This window comes from Geotrypetes seraphini, chromosome 11 (assembly GCF_902459505.1).
Source record: "Geotrypetes seraphini chromosome 11, aGeoSer1.1, whole genome shotgun sequence".
Taxonomy (NCBI): Eukaryota; Metazoa; Chordata; class Amphibia; order Gymnophiona; family Dermophiidae; genus Geotrypetes; species Geotrypetes seraphini.
Genome location: NC_047094.1, coordinates 140,543,148 through 140,564,379, shown reverse-complemented (window position 1 = coordinate 140,564,379; position 21,232 = coordinate 140,543,148). Strand labels below are relative to the sequence as shown.

The window sequence follows — 21,232 nt, the reverse complement described above, 5'->3', positions numbered from 1 at the left end:
TCTGTCTTTCTGAGGTACATCCAAAGTGGCTCATTTTTATTAGATGCAGGTTCTTTCTCTGTCCCTGGCAGGCTCAAGAGCTAAGGTTTTGTACCTGGGGTTCCCTAGGCTCTCGGCCCAATGCAGTAACCTCTGGACTCTTCTGCTCAAATACAGCTCCTCAAGGATGTGTTGGGAACTGAAACAGTGACTGAATTCAAGCAAGCGTCGGTCTCGTACTGAAGAACCTTAGTAGCAAGGGAAAGGGGAAAGTGGAAAAATACCTGAGGCAGGAATAAATGTGGCTTTCATTTTCTCTCTTCCACACTGCATTAAACAACTAATGGAACTAGGCAAGCTAGTCGTTTGCAAGTGTTATCTACAGAGTAAATCATATGGAATATAATTAAGATTAAGATGAACGCTTTGTTTTCAACAAGTTCCTAGATGCATAAGGAGATGAAGTGACTCCTACACATCAGTGAAAGTGAAGAATATTGAGCTCGTATTCCAGGATTTCTTTTGACTCCCGGGTCCATGCATTAACCATGCTACACCGGTCATTGTACATCAGAATAGGCAGCTCTGGTTGTCAAGATCTCCCCAGTGAATGTACTGCACTGCCTCCATGTATATTCATTGTGGATTTCCTGAAAATCCAACTGGCTTATGGCATTTGAGGACTGGCGTTGCCCACCCATGATTTTGATTTCTCTAGAGAATTTTCTTTGCAGTGGGGTACTGACACATTCGGGGGAAAGAGAGGAGGGGGATTGCTCTGCTTGGCTTTACCAAACAGAAGTCCCTGTCCCTGCCCCATTCCTGTAAGCTCTGCCTTAACCGCACAAGCCTCAAACAGTTATGATTTTAAAGTGTTTGAGGCTTGTGCAGATGAGGACAGGGACAGAACTTGCTAGGCTGGGATGGGAAAAAAAGTTCCTGCAGGGATGGGGGAAAATTTGTCCCCATGCCATTCTCTAGTAGGAAGTCACTTGCCTTTGGTGTCCACCTCTTCTTATAACTGCAGCTCCTAATTTTTAATCAGCTCTCTTAATTGTATTTATACTCAGGGTGTTTAAGATTTTGATGAGGGCTAGCAAGCTTTGCCCTGATTAATTGCAATTTATAGTGCTGGGAGCTGCCAAGTAAGTATAATGAGTCTCCAAATCACCTCCAGCACCTTCTGCTCATTTGTGTCTTGGAGGTTAGAGAAACAGGGACATGTAATTTAGTTTGCATTAACTTCTTAATGAATTATTCATTATGGTGTATGGAGACGGCTTTAGCACTAGCTGGATTTGGCAGCTGCCTAGAGCATGAAAATTCTAGGGGCAGTCGGAGCCTTCAGGGGATTCAACCAACCTTCTAAAGGCCCTGAGGGCACTGCTCTGAATTTGATTGCTTGAGCAGCTTCTGCCTGCTGAACCGATCAGATCAGTACTCTCAGGGCCTTCAGGGGGTTCAGGGAATCCCCAGCCCAAGAGCCCTGCTTTTTTGTTGTTGTTGTTGTTTGATGCAGTTTGACTAGTTGAGCAGTCAAGCAAAAAAGTAAAGAAAAAAAATAGGAAAGTGGGCCGTAGAGCTGGAGATTGACTGAATTCCCTGAAAGGCCTCACCACACACCACTACAGACAAGGAAGCTAAAGGGATGCCAGCCCTGCTCCCCATCAATTTGTATGTCCTGCAGCCCAAGCCAGAAACTGCTGTCCTTGGAGTGACAGGGGGGTCTCAGGCATGTGCTGATGTAGTTTGGGTCAACTCAGAAAGTTGGAGGTTGCAACAGTTGCAGAGTCACGCATTCAGCAACTTGGTGCCAGGATGGGAGGAGTGAGACTGGATGCCGTTATTGCATACTAGCGTAAAACTGAATTTTGGCATGATGATGTACAGCAGGTCAATGGCAAAGGTAGATGGGTGCACATAAGAGCTCTATGCAAAAGCTGCATGTGTGCCTGCGCCCCTGTCATGGTCCGCCAACACGCATGCCGTCTTGCAGTTATGCGCTATAATGCTTACACTCACTTGGATGGCAGAACACGGCATGCACTTTTTGATTCACTTACACTCGTCCAGTAACCCTTTCATTGCCACTTTCCAGAGAGTGATTGGCCCTGATTATCCAGATAATAGTCAGCGCAGGAATTATAATGGCAATAGTCCGTCTGTTCTCTAGCTAACTTATCCAGATAAGACAGACGGCTGAGTTGACTGTTGCCACTAGGACCAGGGCAGGCCTAGGATTGATCTCCCTAATTCCATAACTTGCGTGGACGTGCAGAGTCGTGTGCATGTTATGGCTAGTGTTGGTAACATCAAATGGTAATACTTGGCCCTCCCAATGGTATTACTGTCGATTTGTAACGGACTTATGCCCCTGTTCTAGAAACAGCGTGCCTAACTGATCTTTTGCACAGATGGAAAGAGGTGTTAATACACAAGGAGCACATTCTATCCTTGCATGCACTTTGTACAACAATTGCATCTGTGACATCGCATAAGTAGCTACACCTGAAGTTCGACATATAGGAGCTAATATTCCATATTGAATTTGGGGTGCAACTCTGCTATTAGAGAATACTAGTTTAGTGCTCAGTTTTTTGGCATCTAACATTTAGTGACCTTCTGTATATAACACTTACTCCTATCTGCATAATGCAAAGATGGTCTCGAAGGCTATTTAGAGGCAACATCCAGATCGGACCTCCTGAATATCCCAGTCAGTGGGATTTATTAGGGTATCTGGATAAATGCTTTAAAATGTTGACCTGAAAAACTTTGGACTCCCTTTACTTAAAACAATGTGGTCGCACAGTTGTATAAGGTCCCAAAATCATGTCTAATGTATTGGTTTAGAAAGACTTTTTTTGTGCAATCTAGGAAGTATTTTTTTCACAGACAGAGATGTGGATGCATGAATGCCTTCCTTGAAGGATTGGTAGACACACAGCACAGAGGACTCTTAGCTACCAAAAAGTTAAGAGATGGCAGAAGCTTGACATAGGGATGCATGCATAGCGTGCTTCAAGTGTCTTACATGAATGATTTAATGATGAGTGTTGGAGCTGCCAAAAAGCAAGTTATTTGAAATGCTGGCAGATCTAATGGAAATGTGAGCATCCAGAATAGCTGGCTTTCTGTATTAAGCTGAGATGACAGACTTAACTGGCTTTGAGTCTGTCAAGCAGACAACACAGAGCCCTCTCCTAAAGTCACTTCATTGGCCTCCAATCCGTTTCTGAATACAATTCAAACTCCTCTTACTTACCTACAAATGCCCTCACTCAGCTGCCCCTATCGCTCATCGGCTAAGTCCCCACTTCAACTGCCAACTCCAGACTCCGTCCCGTCTACCTTGCTATGCGTGTAGTGGTTTGGCCTACCCTACTCATGCTCTTGGCTGCTCTGGTCTCTCTTCTGTGCTTTCTCTGTCCGATAGTCTAACAATCTCTCGTCCTTCCTTATTTCTCTCTTACCCTGTTCTGCTCAAACACTGGTCTCGTGGGCATCATTATACAGCTCCCTGTATCGCCACCACATCAATTATCACCACGTCACTTACATAAATATTAGAGACAGACATTTATTACAAATCACACAAATTAGTATCAGGAACTTGTAGTGATTTTCCCAGATGAGCTAGGCTTAAATTATAAAATTCACATGCGAGGACACTCTTTCAGGAACATTCTGCACAAGACCTTAGTAAGCAATTTCAGATGAAACTAATAACATTTCAGATTCATGTTAGCAGTTAAAAATATCTGCAAATGTTTTTGAGCTCAAAGACCCCATCCCCAATCCTCCCACTTCCTCTTTATCCTCTCCCGCTCTTTCTGATACACTGTCTTTGTTATTTATATACCCTACTGCTTCATCTGAACTCCGCTAAAGCCCTGAAAATACATCAGAAGTGCGTGGACAAGTCTGATCTTCGTTAGGAGTGTTTATGTACTTTATGAATTAAAAGTTTAAAGATTTAAAAAATTCTGAGCATATATTGTCCTTCTCTCAGCTGCTCAGTTCAAAAGCTCAAAGATTCAGGCAACTCTCGGGAATGTGCACATGATCCCGATATGGAAAAGGCATGTTACGGGTAAATAGTGTTGCTTTTTCTGTTGCCAAGCAGGGAGCCAATTTGCTAATTTTGAGGCCAGGCAGGCTTACATCAGTATTCCAGAATGAAATTTGGGTTCCTAGATACATGTATAGAATAGATGCCCCCATGGTGCCTACCTCTGAGCATCCCTACCCCTACCAGGTCCAGCATCACCCTTTCCCTAATAACAGTGTTTGCAAATCAATTATGCTTTAAAGCAGTATTATTGCATCAGAAATAAACCATTTCCGAGCACCTTTCCAGATGATCAACAATGCTAAAATTAACCCCCTCCTAAATGTCTCAACATCTCTAGGTTGACAGAAAATGGTTTGACTTAGCACAAGTAAAGCTGTGAGCACTCTTCAAGGCTTGAATCCTGGCTCCTGGCCACTCGCACGTCTTTCATAGATATTTATAATTCAATCATCTTTGGAGTGGTGAATATACTTCACATTCGAGGGACTGCGGGCACCTAAGCTGTTACACTGGGAAACAAATAGTTAATAGAAGGATGTGGTAGCTCAGGGGAAGGAAAGAGGAAGCTTGGGACGGAGACGAAAATCTCAAAAATTTGTAGCATGAATCTTGCATTCTCACTGATCACCTCGTCTGTTTCAAAGCTGTCTCTATGGAGACAAGGTGGAAAGAGTCGGATTCTTCTGATAGTTTGTGATTAGCAGAAACTTAGAAAAATTAAAACAATTTACATATGGTAAATCAGAAGATGCAATTCCATGTGATGAGAACTAGTTTGTTGATTGGATCCTTGATACAACCAAATGCTTCACATATTCTGTGCAGGCGCTTTCGCTGTCCCTAATGGTTTGCAATGGAGAGTTCAGTGGTTTGCCCAAGAAGCACTTCTGGCAATCGAACCCAGCAGCCATTAGGAAAGAGAAGTAAAATCGAACCTCAGGAGGCAGAGAGGTGTGTGAAGGAAGAAATCCTAGGAAGTTCAGGCCTTGCAGCTAGAGATTTTGGAAGACCACTGTATTTGTGATTGTTACTGCATCCATAGTCCTCACAACCTCCTCCGTGCCAATCATAGCATCTGAGAGTGTTACAGGAGATGTCTGAGGTGCATCAGTTGACTTAGTTCCCACAACTGAAGGGCAAGAATTTTGTCTTGAAAGTATGGTGGCCATATGGTGCCACATCAGGAAGGAGGAAGGCCATCTTTTGTGTGAGGAATTGAAAGTACATACAGTGGGACTCAAATTTCTCCAAGTGGGCATGTGTGCTCTCCTCCCTCGTGCTTGCTTCGTCGGCTGCAATAATTCAAAGTGCTGCGGCATTTTCCCCTGCCTTAGTCATGGCGTCAAGGCATGAGCAGTGAAAACACAATCTGAGCTTGACAATCCATTGTCGCTGAGCAGTAACCAAGAAGGCAGACAGGTTTTTTTAGAGGGAGAAAACTTTGCAGAGCGAACCTGGTTACAAATAAAGAACACTAACAATACTGAAGTTCAGGAAGAAACTGTAAAACATAAGGATTACCAAAACTTCCCTCATACTTACTGAGAAGATTCCGTTCCTATGAAATGTGGAACTCTGCAGGAGGTAATAATACTTTTTATTATTCTGAGATTTGCCAGTATAAGGTTAGCAGTTGAGGCAATTTTGTTCTCTGCAGGGTGGATCGGCAAGAGATAATTGAGTTCCTGTTGAGACACTGGAGTGAGAAGTGACCTTGGCATGTGTAAAAATCCAGGTCCCTCTGTATGGAAAGCAATGCCAGGCCAAGAGTTGCAAGGCCCAAGAGACCAGGGGAGGGGGTGGGGAGAGATTGACTTGTGCCATGTGCCATGATTCATCCCATAATACCTGGGAAACATAATGCTGCAGGACTTGACAGGAGGGGAACTGGAGCCTTTCTTTGTCATGTTCCGCCCCAATAGAAACAGGAAGTTGTATCAGCAGAAGGAAAGATGTGAAGTCAGCCTCAGGCAGTGCAGCGGGATCATTGCTATACCAGCAACTCCTGTATTTTAAGGTAGACTGGGGTGGGAGGAAGAAGAAGAGATGCCGGACTACAGGGCCCTCTGGAGCTTAGGGCACCTGCTCTATTTGCTCTCCATAATGCCAGCCATGGTGGCGGCTACACAAGTCATAGCATTCCTTGGCACTGAGCTTACCAGATTGTCACAAGGCAAGCTAGGAGAATTGAGGCAGAAGGTTGATGCAGCTTTGTCATCTACTAAGTTAACTTTATGGCAGTTTTAATTCCTAAATGGTTTCCTCAGCTTGTGATTCCGATGGGCAAATCTGTCTTATGTCAGACTTGTCAGCGATGAAGGCGAGACTCTCAGAAAACACCATCACATCAGAGGCACATGAGTCACCAAGAAGGATTTGCACGTGTGGTGGCAAAGCTTCCTGCAGGAATTCAATGAAACCTCTCTGTGGGGTCTGATCCCATATCCAACATAAATCTGGACTTCCTCACCAATGTGGCAGGTGCGTTCATGGCCAGAGGTATGGCATAGGACAGGCCTTATGAAGAATATCACTTGACTTTCTCAAAGTATTTCCCATTCTAGTGGCACTTTAGATTTGGGATAACAATTGAGAGACAGGAGGGTGTTTTTATGGGCTGGATAATGTGACTGCTGCTAATCCTGGTATTGCACTGTTTGCAGCTGAATATCATGACCTGGGCTACAAGACACTGATGCTGAAGCCCTGTCACAATTTAAAGAGTCTCTTTTCTGAGAGCTTTCACCCAAAACAGATGAAACCTTTGTGAAACCGTACCATGTACCTCGCTGGACAAGCACTTGTCCCGGTGACATGGATGGCATTAACAGCAAGTTGGCACAGGGGATGGCATCCAGGCCCTCCCTTGGAGTCCTGGCTGGCTGAATATGTGATGAGCTCAAGCGAGTGAGAGTTGTCCTGAGCCGCCATGGGTGGTAATTTTGGTTAGATTGAGGGGACAGAGTAGTCTAGCCAGCTCACTCATGGTCAGGACACTTATGAACCCAGCGATCTAGATAAATGCAGACTTCTTACACACTCTGTTTTGGCATAGTTGTGGGATTCCTTGACCTCTATCTGCAACAACCAATATGAGATCATTGATTTTTGGGCTTCCTTTGCAACCCTGAGGGTAGGGAAAGTAGTTTTGTATGTAACTCCAAGAACCATAGAACCTGTAATGGCTTGTGAATTGCTGTTCTAACCTTTGATCTTCCTACGCTCCTGCCCCGTGCAGATCGCTCAAAGGAAATGGCTTGAGAGACTACGGGAGCTCAAGGCAGTAATTTCCTGTGAGCGATCTGCATGGGGCAGGAGTGTGGGAAGATCGCTCCTGCCCCGAAAATCCGCTAGACCACCAGGTAAGGCTTAAGCGTGGGGGGCTTACAGGGCTTAAAATAGCCTGAAAAATAAAAATAATATTTTTTTTCATTTAAAACCGCGAATAAGCGAATCCATAGATACAGAATTCGCGAATACAGAGGGGGAAATGTAGTTGCAGGTGATGCTTGAGACATTTCTGATTGAGTTATTTCGGTTTTATGTGTTTTTTGAACAGGAGGGTTTTTATTTCTTTTTCAAAGGTTTTGTAGTCTGTGATCGAGGTCAATAGGTTGCAGAGTTGGAGGTCGAGTGGCTAGGAGATTGTCATACCATTTTTTCTTTTGACGTTTTTCGTTGGAGGGTGTGTGGGTTCTCCTATGTCTGGTTGAGGTAGATTGAACTAGTTGATTGTTCCAATAGGCTGGACTGTCTCCATTTATTGCTTTAAATAGTAGGCAGGAAAATTTGAAGTGTACTCTCGCTTGTATTGGGAGCCAATGTGAGTCGTGGTATGCCTCTGTGATGTGGTCGAATTTCTTCAGTGAATAGACCAGTCTTAGGGCTGTGTTTTGTATTGTTTGTAGTTGTTTTATCATGGTTGCTGTGCAGGGGAGATATAGTTTGTTGCAGTAGTCTATGAGACCTAGGATTATTACACCAAGAGTTGGAATTGTTTTCTGTTGAAGAATTTTCTGAATTGCCTCAGGTTTCTCATGACTGCAAATTATTTTTTTATTGTTTTGTTGATTTGTGGCTGCATTGTACAGCCTCTGTTTATTAGCACTCCCAGGAGTTTTAAAGTAGGTTGGATGTGGTATGTTGCAGAGTTTATGACAAGGTTTGTTATGGTTGGGGTTTTGTTATTTTCGAGTAGGATGAGGTTTAGCCAGTGTGCCTTCACGGTCCGCGGGGATTTCTTTCTTTTTTGTTTTCTTGGGTCCCTACCTTTCACCGTCATGTGTACAATTTTGGGGTAACTGAGAACTGGCTCTGGAAACCCCTGCTTTAATTTGTCCAGTGAATCACAGGGTATCGTCAACTAGCAAACCTCTTCTCCAGTGCTCTTCAGATGTAAGTGTGTGTGTTGGGAGGGGGGGGGGGGTTGGCATCTTTATTAAAGTCTGTCCTTACAAAACCCCCCTCGTGATGGCAATATCTAAGTGGATAGGCGATGAGGCCTTTGCCTTATTTTGCTTCCAGAAATTCTCTCATCAGAATTGCAGAAAAGTATTCCTGAAGCTTTTCTCTGTTAAAATTAAGTCATGGTTCTTGTTGCTTGAAATCAAACCCTAATTAAATTCCATTATAATTAATCAAGAATGATTTCTTTCCACATTAATTTTCAGTAGCTGTTGATGTAATGAATTTTATTCTTCGCTGTTAGTCAAGACTTGACAATAGTAAGAGCAATGGTTTTGTTTATTTTTAATTAGCAATTATCTGTTTCCTTTTCAGATTTTCCGAAGAGCGGATAAGAATGGTAAGTTTTGTTTACACTCGCAAGATATAAAGGCCTGATGCAACATGTTAAGCTCAGATGGCAGCACCAAAACCACCTGGAGTACGGTCCTCTTACTTCTGTCTCACTGGCTCTATATGCGCAGCTCTAATCTTTATCTTTAAGTTGTACAATACTAGTGTGAGCAGCGGTGTTTTGAGGGAAGAAGGTGCCTGGGGCGGAGGCACTATGTGTATCTTTGGCAGCAGCAATGTGACAGCTTTGGCTCTCCCTTTGACATCACTTCCTGGTCCCATAACCAGGAAGTGACATCAGAAGGAGAGCTGAGGTCAGCATGAACGGCATCTAGGAGACGCTACTTACTGCTGCCAAAGATTTTGAAGAGATGGGTGGCCAGAGAGGAGAAGATGGTGCCCAGGGCAGTCTGCCCCCCTCACTATGCCACTGAGTGTAAGTATCTCAAGATGGGAGACAGCAGGCTTTAGCTTGGCACTGCTTTCTGCACTGTAGCAGTGAAGGTTAGGGTTAAAAATGCTTGAGTACCTGATTGTAAACCGCTTAGATAACCTTGAGAGGCAGTATATAAAAACCTAATAAACTTAAACTTAAGGTGGAGGTGGGGGGAGGGGCACTCAGTTGCAAGAGCTCTGTCCTCGATTTTCAAAAGGTTTACGTGCCTATCACTGGGAGTTGGCTCCTAAATTGAACCCTTTGAAAACTATCAAGTCTTTTGAAAAAGATTAGACTCTCTTGTTTCTGCTAGTTTGGATTAAGTTTGTTTTTTTAAATTAATATATTATGCAAAGTCTTAATGTAAACCACATCGAGCCCTCTTGTGTAGGGATATTAGATTAGATTACTAGGGACTGAATCCCAACATGTAAATTTCACTAGGCTGCTGAATGTAGGATCTTAACAAAGGAAAACTTCAAGAGATAGTATTAGGCAAGAGGCGTTTCAAAATGTAGGTGTAGGAGACACTGCTAGGCCTATGTTTAAATGGGTTTTAAGTGGGTGGTTCCACAGCTACAATGGGCAGAATTTAGGACTTGCAAACTATACAAGTAACTCCTGGCAGATACATAATTACACAGGGGTTCAAGGGTAAAACAAAACCCTTTATTCCTGTGTGCAAATTGAAAGGCTGAATCCTGCACCAACTCACAGCCATCAGCCTTATAAGGGCTGCTTTCTAGTTAGGCTCAAATACAGTATTCAGCGGTTCCAACTAAGACCAATGTCTTCACAATTAAAGGCACACTTCCTGCCTTGCTAATCTTTTAGACCTAAGCAAAGGCTGCTTCTCTCTTCCCAGACCCTCCTGCCAGCTTGAGATAAACTTGGAAGATTCCTTCTTCTCTTCCCACTCGGGTTTTAACTTCTTCCTGCCTGAGCCCTGCCCTCCTGGCTAAGCAGACTAACTAACCTATTCTTAAAGCGGCCTTAAGAGAAATAGGGTTTGCTAGGCACTTCCTATATAATAGCTTTATTTATATCCTGTCATACCTTCTTTGGGGGAAGCGGAGTTGTAATGTAGGATGAAGTGTTTCAGGAGGTAGGTGGGAGTGGTGCCGAAGAGTGTCTTGTAGCAGAGCAAGCCGATTCTGGCCTCGATGGGTAGCCAGTGAAGTTTCTTGAATGGGGTGATGTGTTTGGATTTTTTTGAGGCCAAAGATTAGTCGAACGGCCGTGTTCTGGATTAGCCTCAGGGATGTTTTTTGTGTGCAACCCTGGGTAGATTATGTTGCAGTAATCCAGTGAGCTCGGGACCAGCGATTGGACCAACAGTCTAAATGATGCAAAGTCAAAGCATGGTTTTAGTGTGCGTAGTTTCAATAGTAAGTGGAAGCATTTTTTGATTATGATGTTGGTGTGGGCTTCGAATGTCAGTTGTTGATCCAAACATACACAACACAGACAAAGGCCCGACAAACGCATCCAAGAGTTTATTCCACTGCTGTTTCTTGTGATCTTGGGCAAGTCGCTTAGCCCTCCGTTGGACAGGGAAACAGCTACGGAATCTTAATACAACTGCCAGGAGCTACAGTTGTCAACTCGTTCCCTTCCTCTCATTTGGGAACCAGAATCCATCACACTCTCCCCTAATTCTAATAGACACAACTGTCTTGTTGGGATGCAAATGAATCCAATTATCACATCACAAAAGAGCAAGAGCAGAGAAAGATAAAACATATTACCATTTGGCCGGTTGAGTGTATTCAGCACAAGACGTCCCAGGATAGGTCATAAATCTTCATTACGACATCAGCAAAAAAGTGCCACCACTTTCCCAAGAGACAACAAAGTCACTGGTGTAATTACTCCTCACGACTGCACCTGACTCTCTGCAAACACAGAATCTGATGCCTAAAGCAATATATATATTTTAAGCACCTGTACGAGAATGCAAAATGTTCTTAAGAAGTAGAGCATATAGTCCTGCTAAAGCAGCGTTTTTCAACTGGTCTATCCTAAAGATTGTGGGGATCCTGCGGGCATTGGCATTGCTGCACCTGAAAATCCCCCCAGCAGTCTGGCATTGCTTCCTTAACTTCCTTTTCCCTGTTCTCTCCTACAATCTAGAATTGCTCCCTACCCTCTCCATGGACCTCCAAACATGCAACATTAGCCGGCAGCAATTACAGTGGCTCTCTCTCCAGCCAGCCCCGGGGTCCTTCCCTCTGTTGCCAATGGGGAGGATGCATTAGAGGAAAAGCTTTGGGCCAGAAATACGTTGGACCATTTTTTTTCTTGGAATCCCCTGTCTGGCCTATTTTCAAATTCAATTTACTTTTTGCCGGTCTTCACCCATGCTAAATCTGGCCCTGTCATTTGCAACAATGTGGGAAATGGTAAGAACACAAGTCTGTGTCGTTAGCAAAGAAAAACCATCAGGAAAAAATGACACTTTTTCTCTTTCCGTTATCAACCATAGTGCGTATGCTTTCAAAAGTGTGCAGAGACCCTACACTTTTCCAGCAGTAAATAGTGCAAACTCAACAATTTTGCTTCTGTGATGGTAAAGACAGACGTTCTTCACCCCTTCTGTACAATCTCTTTCTAGCAACTGTTGAATTGGAAAGAATGAAATGCAACACGTCTAGAACGGATCAAATGTTCTGGAGAACTTTGTATTCATTTCAAACCTGCACCTTTTACAGACGTTTTTCCTTCTGATAAATGTCGGCTTCAGATAAAGCTTTCACTTGTGGTATTTTTAGACAACTCCCTAATTCATGGTAATTTATGGAGTACAGCTGCGAAAGCTGTTGAAGGCGAGAGCCCAGCTCAGGCAGAACAACTTGATCAGCCCATTTCTTCCCCCACTTGCCTTCTAGATGGGGAGGGAGATAAATTGGACTGGAAAGAAAGACAGATGTTAGCAGCTAATAGAGGGAGAGGGAGGAGACATAGGCTGAGCTGGGGAACAGGAAGAGAGGAAGGAGCTCTGCTCAGTAGTGAGAACAGAAAGTCTAGACCAAACAATAATGGTAAAAAGCTGGTTCTATGTCCAGAAGCTAAACTGCACAGGGCAGGGGTACGTGTACCCCAAAAGATTGCACTGCCCTTTATACAATTGCAAGTAAGAGGTTCAGGATGGAAATGGGAATTACCCAGTTAGTGGAGGTTTCAGTCCACTAACTTGGTAAGTGCCAGGTAAGTTAGGACAACAAATAAGCTCTCCTAACTTTTATCTGAGTTGTTATCTGGATATCGTTCTGAATATTGTCCAGTACTCAAATAACTTCTGGAAGCCAGCAGTACCTGTAGATAGTCAATGCTGATGCCCACAGTAAGCTCAGCATTGAATATCCAGGTCAAATTCAGGTTTAAATACGCTGGCTGGATATTGGAGTTGATCCAGAGCCATACAGAGGGCTGTGTGGGCAGAGCAGCCACACAGGGTGCAAATGAGGTAGGGCAATTATTGCTATAATTGCTCATTATCCTTTGACTTCAGTTATTGTTCAGGGTGGGTTGATCTGGGAGAAAAGCTGATAGTCACTAGGAGCTCATAGTTTGGTGTGGAGTATCCTTGAAGGACATTTAAGGAATCCCAATAAAGAGGCTTCAACAATGGTGAAAGGAAGCCAGGAGTGTTTAAGGGGAGAGCAGAGTAAAGGATGCAAATTATCCCTGTCAACATCTAAGCAACTTGTAGATGCAGAAAAACCACAATTCAATGTGTCTGTATATAAATGCTAAAAGCCTAAAAAATAAGATGAGAGAGTTTAGAGTATATTGCACTTAATGAAGAGGTAGGATATTAGAGATCTGTTGGAAGGAGGACAACTAATGAGTTCCTTTTTTTTATCAAGTACAAATTATATCGCAATGATAGAGTGGATCAAATTGAAGGGGAGTTTGTGCTGTATGTTAAAGACAGAATTGAGTCAAACAAAATGAGCATTTTAAAGTTTTGTTGAAAAGATTACAAACTGTGCAGAATACTGTTGTGAAGGTAAATTTTCCATCTCTAAATATGATAGAATTGCACCATATTTCATTAAACTACATTGGTTGCCAGTCAATGCCAAGATTTCTTTTAAGCTTTGTATTATGATTTTTAACATTCTATGTGGTCAGGTGCCATATTAGTTAGTGGAACTGATGCCATTACTAGCAGGAAGACCAGGTCATATTGTACGGAAACAATTCTATCTTCAGTTTCCCTCACCAAAGACCATTCGATCATTTGTTCAATGGAAGGCATCCCTCTTTTAATTTGGAATGACCTCTCTTTCTGTAGGTCAATATACTGGTTTTAGAAAAGTTTTAAAGACATTCTTGTTTAAAAAAATGTTTATCTTGAAATTTGTTATCTTCTACTGTTAATGTTCTATTTCAATATTTGTCATTGCGTTACCTTTAACTGGGTTTGTTCCTAGTAATAGAAATATATTGTTATCCGCCATGAGGGCTTTGGTGGAATATAAGTCAGAACATAAAGTAATGAAGGGAAGGAGCTACAGTAGGGACAAAATGAATAGACAGATAGCCTAATGGTTAGAGCAGTGGAGTGTGATCCTAGGGAACTGGGCTCAATTGCCACTGGGCAAGTCACTCAACCTTCCATTGACCCAGATTGTGAGCCCACCAGGGACAGAGAAAGGACCTGCATACAAGATATAATGTGTACAGCACTGTGTATGTCTATAGCACTTATAGAAATTAGCAGCACTTTACCTAGAGCCGTCCCTCTATACTGGGGCATTCTATAGAGCCAGCACTGCCAAATATGCTAGTAGAAATGGTTGCCTCAAAGCCATGTGTTGAGAGCCTGTTCTAAGATGGCATCTGCTCCTTTCCTCTTCACATAGCACTATGCACGTGGAGGGCATACACGTAGTGCCCACATTAAAGTCCCTCCTGAGCGCATAGGTGTTTTGTGGGTAAGTGTACAGCTAAGGTGTATTCTGTAAGGATGCACGCTCGTAAGTGGCATAGCCCGGATGTGCATGGGTTGAGCTCCCCCTTATGCGCACAATTTATAGAATAGTGTAAGTTAAGACCTCTCTGCTATTTCATGTGGCTGCAGCTACGCCAGCTCTAAGGTCGGTGCAAAGTATACAGAATTATGCTGCTGTTCCCCCAAATGCCGTTTTAGAATAGATGCTCAGCATGCTTCCTCAGGGGACCTAAATGGAGACGTCCAGTTCTAGAATTGCTTTTGGGGGATTTATATATATAGCATGACCCCCCCCCCCCCTTTCAGATTATACCGTACTAGAATTTACACTCATGGATGTTTGCATGTAAGTACTAGTTGGGCAGTAAGGCCCCGATTCTATACATAACATAACATCATACTTCTTAACCGCGTAACCATGAGTTCTACGCGGTTTACAAAAGATTATAAACTAAAACAATTTAATAATGACAAAAACAAATTATTTGAGCAAGTATTTTGAAAAGAGTTAAGTTTTCAGTTGAGTTCTGAAATATTTATGAGAACAAGCTCCAAGCAATAACAATCAAAATTCTCTGTGATGTGAAGCTGCTTGGAATGCTAAAGTATGGTCCAGAAATTTCTTACTTTTACAGCCCTGTACTGACGGAAAGGTGAATAGGCCAAGAGACTTTCTAAACTAAACTAAAATAAACCTTGGGTTTATATACCGCATCATCTCCACAACGTGGAGCTCGGCACGGTTTACAGGAATTGGGAAAGAACGGAACTCCAATGGAATTATAGAAAAAGTATGAAGAGAGGTTAGAGGGCTTAGTACATCAGGGAGGGAAAGAAAAGTTGCATTTTAGAGAACAGCCAAGTTTTCAGATGCTTACGGAATAGTTGAAGGGAGCTCAAGTTATGAAGTGGGGAGCTAAGATTATTCCAGAGCTCTGTGATTCTGAAGGGGAGGGAAGACCCTAGTTTACCAACATGGGATATGCCTTTTAAAGAGGAGAAGGATAATTTTAGTTTTTGGGCGGATCTAGTTGAATTTTGATTTGAGGAATTCCAAGATAATGGAATAAAAGGAGGGAGGATGCCGTGTAGGATCTTGAAGGTTAAGCAGGCACATTTAAAGTGGACCCTGGAGATTACAGGAAGCCAGTGGAGCTTGGACAGGAGAGGTGAGACATGGTCAAATTTACTTTTTGAGAAGATAAGTTTAGCAGCGGTATTCTGGATTAGTTGGAGTCTATGGAGGCTTTTCTTTGTTAGGCTTAAGTAGATAGAATTGCAATAGTCCAATCTGGAAAGAATGGTAGATTGGACGAGGACGGCAAAGTGTTTTTGATGGAAGCAGGACCTTACTTTCCTCAGCATGTGAAGGCTGAAAAAGCATTTTTTTATCAAGGAGATGAGGTGGTCGTTGAAGGATAGTGAAGAATCAATGGTGATGCCCAGAACTTTGCTATAGAACTCCAACTGTAGTGAGGAGCCTGAGGACAATGGGATGGAGGTGGGTAGTTGGTCTAATTTAGATGCTAGAGAGAATCTATTAACCATATAAAACGGAGCGGTACCATATATAACCTTATAGCAAAAGCAACCCAACTTAAACAAAACGCGAGCCTCCATTGGCAGCCAATGCAATTCACAATAAAATGGAGTTACATGATCATATTTTTTAAGACCGTAGATCATTCTAACCACTTTATTCTGAATCCGTATGAGTCGAACCATGTCTTTCTTGGGAATTGTTAAACACACAATATTACAATAATCCAAAAGACTCAGTAATAAAGATTGTACCAGAAGTTTAAAAGCAGGAAACTAAAAAAAAAAAAGGTTTAATTATTGGTGTAATAATTATATTACCTTCCTCATGTGGAAATATTCCTGCTTCTAAAGAGTCAGATAGCCATTCAAATCATTTCCATTTAAGGTTAGGAGTGCAGGGATCAAGCAGACAATATGAGTTAGCATATTTACAAAATAATTTGGAAAAATCATCCCATTCTGGGTAGTGCGCAAACTTCTATCATACTAAGATGATAGCCCAAGATTTCTGAGCAAGGCAAGCAAGAAGATCTTAAACTAGAAACCTTGGAACAGAAGAAATTCGCTAGTTCATCAGCAGAAGGCAGAGGCAACCACGAAGATTGTGTTTTATTGCCACAATATCAGCACAAATTCTATAAAACTTCCAGAATCGGGCTTGGCGTTCTAACATTTAGGCATCCCCAATTTATACCAGGGATCTCTTTGACTAAAGTTAGGTTCTGATATCGTGCCCGTGATCCAGGTCCACTGTAGCATAGGCGCTTTGGGCTAGGCACCTACTTATTATAGAACTGGTACCAATTAAATATTGGGGCCTAATTTTAGGCAGACTTTATATAGAATCATAGCACATCAATGCAAGGGATGGGGCTTGGGCATCTCCCACTATTAAGCACGTATGTTATGGAATTGTCACTTAGGAATGTGCTTTTACGCCTGCCGTAGAAATGGCGTAAGTGGGAGCGCCTAAAGCTGACTTCTGCTAGCATTCTATGATAGGATCAGCCTGGGACCAGGTAGCATCTGCCCGTGAATTGCTGGTACCTCTTTTCATTTGTAGATTTAACGAGTTGCTGTTGAAATTCTCTGGGGCAGATTTGGCTGATCTCCACACTGTAATGCCACTCAAAACCACTCTGATACTTAGCTTTTGGAGAAACAGCAATTTTTCAAAAGTAAGTGTATGGCATTTTCTGAAGCCAAGTCTCTCATTAACTGCATTGATTTTTTCCCACGTAGAGCCAGGGGAAATGCTGACATTGACACCATACAATTATCTCGGGTTCCAAGAATTTTTACTCAGAGATTTAGAAGCTCTGAATCTGCAGACTGGCTGGTTGTGTAACTCATGGGAAGGACTTGTGTCCTATTTAGAACTTGTGCCTAAGAGCGAGAAGACAGAACTAAGAGCAAGACTGACTTAATGTTAAGACCAAATACTCAAAATCTTCAGTCAGACACCGCATTTTTTCAGTAAGTGTGCCTGAACACTGGAATTCCCTAACTGCTCATTTAAGGGAAGAGGAAAATATTGATAAATTTAAAACGAACTTAGAAACCTTTATGTTCAAGGACTCGTATAACTTGTGACCTCCCGCTCAATCAATTCAATAACTTACTAGTGTTAAGTGTTTGAACTTTTGACTCGGAAAGCTTTTGTGTTTTCTAGAACCAGGACCGAGCCATCTGCCTCAGTGACCGTGGTAGATGGGAAACTGAGGGAGTAAATGCCAAGGCCTTGTCTATGGCTCATGAAGACAAGAAGGAGCACAAGAGAAGAGGAGGAACTGAACAGAAGATTCCTCCTCTCCTGAAAGAAAAATAGTAAAAATGAGAGAGGTTTCAGGAAGCGACACAGGAGCTGCAGAAGAGCAGAAACAAAAGACTGGACAGAAGAGAGCTGTAAAGATTACATTACATTACATTAGGAACTTCTATTCCGCCTATACTTTGCAGTTCAAGGCGGATTACAAAAGAGCTAACTGGACATTTCCAGTGAAGTTACAACAGTATTGGTTGGTTTTTTTTTTTGTTACAAGGGAGGAGAGGTAGCTGGATTAATTCCGGAAGAACTTACAAATTGGATATTAAATTGACTGTACGTTACTGTGTGATATAACAAATAGATTACAGTTAGAGTACAAATAAGATTACGTTACATTTCAGGGATCTGAATACTTGGTTGGTGTTTTGGGGAGGAAGAGATTATTTAAGTGGAGGTTTTGGGGGAGAATTTATCTAGGAGGAGGGGGAAGGGTTGGGTTAAGATATCTGGATAAATTTTTTGAAAAGTAGGATTTTGATTTCTTTTCGAAAAGTTTTGAAGTCGCCCGTTGCCGTCAACAGGTTGGAGGTGGAGTGGTTAAGTTTTGCTGCTTGCGTCGCCAGAAGGTTATCAAACATCTTTTTGCGCTGAGTGCTCTTGAGTGGAGGGAAGGCAAAAGGGTGCATTAGAGCTGAGGAGAAAGAGAACCAGAGTCAGGCCTTGGAGTCCTGCATTCTACTACTAAAGAACATTAGGAGACAAGTTTCTTAACAAAAAGCCTATTTATTGGGGGAAACAAAAGTGAATACACCACTAATATTCCAAGTAGCTTGTCGGAGATAGATTCAGGATGATGACATCATAATGTGTCACGGCTACAGAACGCTTGCTGCTAGAAAACTGGACAGAACCCTCCTTTACCTTGAAATCTGTAGTCTGGAGGCAGCTGAGGGAATCTTCTAGATCAGGGGTGTCAAAGTCCCTCCCCGAGAGCCGCAATCCAGTCGTGTTTTCTGGATTTCCTCAATGAATATGCATTAGATCTATTAGCATACAATGAAAGCAGTGCATGCAAATAGATCTCATGCATATTCATTGGGGAAATCCTGAAAACCGACTGGATTGTGGCCCTCGAGGAGGGACTTTGACACCCCTGTTCTAGATACAGAAGGAAAACATCCCTTGGCCCCTGGCATCCCTGGGATTGGAAATAAAGAGTTGCTGTCCATGGTGCTAGTTCTAGTTCTAGGGAATGATGTGAAGTTAGAGATGATACCTCAATGCAAAGAGGTGAGAATGGCAACTGACACTGTTGGACTCATCCAGGCTCTGCTGGTGAAATGAAGACTGAGAAGGACACACTGCAAGTTAATAGAAGAATCACATTCTGCAGAAGAGGAAGATAAGACTCTGGGAATGGAAACAGAGAGTCATCTGGAGCAGCAAAGGACAGGAAAGAGCACACATAATTTGATAACTGTACCACTTTGTAACATATTTAACTCTCTACAAAATTCTGTATAACAATAAATGTTGCCTGTAACCTGCCTAGAATTCTAATTAATGAGGTTAAAAAAAATTGCATGTAACATGATGGGAATAGGAGGTGCTGTGTATGATTGGTTTGTTTCGTATTTTCAGGATCGATCAATTCAACTGAAGAGTAATGGACATGTCTCTGGTACGGTGCCCATAAGGAAGAGCATACCATAAGGATCTCCACTATTGGCATTACTCATCAGTCTTTACTTAACTTCTTTGGGAAATGTTTTTATACCAATGATGGTCAATTTTTTTTTCCCAATGACTTACTGGAAAAATGAAATGAAGGAGAAACTGACAATGTTTACAAGCTGTAGATAATTGGATGTCAGACCATAACTTAGTATTGAATCTGGCTAAAACAGATGTGATGCTGGTTGGTAGAATTGAAGATCTATTATGGCGGGAAATTTATTGAGATTAACAATATGAGATTTATAGTATGACAGAAATTAAATATTTTAGGAGTCTGGTTAGATTCAACATTAAATATGAAAGATCAAGTGCTTCTACTGATCAAGTATGTTTTCTTCCACATGCAACCGTAGAGTAGACTAAAGTGTATGTTATCATCTTATAATTTATGTTTGGTGGTGCAAACCATAGTAATTCAAAGACTGGACTACTGCAATTCTCTTTATCTGGGAATAGATTCCATACAGTGTAGAGCACTGCAGGTGGTTCAAAATGCGGCAGCACACTTGATATGTGGTGGAAACAGATTTGAACATGTAACACTGTTATTGAAACAGGGGTCAAATTAATTTATGGTCTAAAGAAATATGATCACGTGACTCCTTTCTACCGTGAGTTGCATTGGCTTCCAGTGGAGGCGCGTGTTTTGTTTAAGCTGGATTGTCTTTGTTACAAAGTTGCATATGGTATTGCTCCAAATTATATGACCGATAGATTTCTCATAGCATTCCATAAACATAGGAGAGAATCATATGCATTGTTTAATTTTCCATCTGCTCAAGGTTGTAAGAGCAAGAAATCCTTGGAACATACATTAGCATTTCAGGCTGATTTCGATGACAGGGAATTTAGGTTACTGTTGCGCAGTGCTTGCTCTTACAAGCACTTGAAAACTCATCTTTTTTCAAAATATTTAGCGAACTAATGTAAAAGTCTGTTATTGAGAAAGACATGGGGGAAGCCTCTGCTTGCCCTGGATCGGTAGCATGGAATGTTGCTACTCTTTGAAATTCTAGAATCATGGTACTCTTTGGGATTCTGGAATCTTGCTATTCCTTGGGATTCTGTATGGAATGTTGCTACTCTGGGATTCTCCCAGGTACTGTGACGTGGATTGGCCACAGCTGGAAACGGGAGACTGGGCTAGCTAGAACACTGGTCTGACTCAGTTGGCTGTTCTTGGCTGGATTGAGAACCACTGGTTTAGACATTATCCACCATTCAATGTGTCTGCTGCTTTTCTCTTGAATTCTCTACCCTGGCATCTTAGAGAGCGACTCTTGTGCATCGAGTTTTTTAATTGGGTTTGAATACTTTATTTTGTAAAACTTTTGATCAATAGATAGGGATTCTAGAAGTAAAGTGTTCTCTTGTTTCAACCTTTGGATTATATCCATCTCTTCTCTTTTAAATTCCTTTTCTAATTAATTGATTTTACGTAAAGTGCCTAGTATAGTTTACTAATGGGCGGTGTATGAAATCAAAGTGAAACTTGAAACCGATTGCCTTTCGAAGTAAAAGGAGTATTTCAGTCCTTTCCCAATTGTTGTTCTTGAATCAATTGTATCAATAAATTCAAATAAAAATTGAAAATGGCAGGGTAGAAATACCGAAGTCCCTGACTGAATCAATACAGCCCATCAGTGTGGTTTGCCTGCCTATTTTGGGGAGGGAGGAAGTTGTGAGGAAATCATTTTGCCAGTGGGCTGAGGGAGACCTGCAACATTTGAGGCACTCCACCCTAAACTCCATCCATGGTACAATGTGTTCACTCTTCTCTCCCTGGACTCCCCTTGTTTTGTCCTCAAAAACTCTGCCCTTCTGTGGGTTTGAAGGTAGATCTGATGATGCTTCTTTGGTTTTTGTATCATGAACAGCAGGACTTTGCACAAAGCCCGACTATCCCCATAAAATTAGCTTCTGGAAATGAAAGGAGCT

The 21,232-nt window shown here is 42.1% G+C and overlaps 1 protein-coding gene across 1 annotated transcript in view; it reads left to right on the top strand.

Annotated features, from left to right (window-relative positions):
- Nucleotides 1-21,232, top strand: part of NECAB3 (N-terminal EF-hand calcium binding protein 3) — a 61,028-nt gene that overhangs the window by 13,373 nt on the left and 26,423 nt on the right. The window contains exon 2 of the mRNA XM_033914294.1: nucleotides 8,834-8,858. Within this exon, the coding sequence (XP_033770185.1) occupies nucleotides 8,834-8,858 (25 nt within the window). The remainder of the gene's footprint in view (nucleotides 1-8,833; nucleotides 8,859-21,232) is intronic.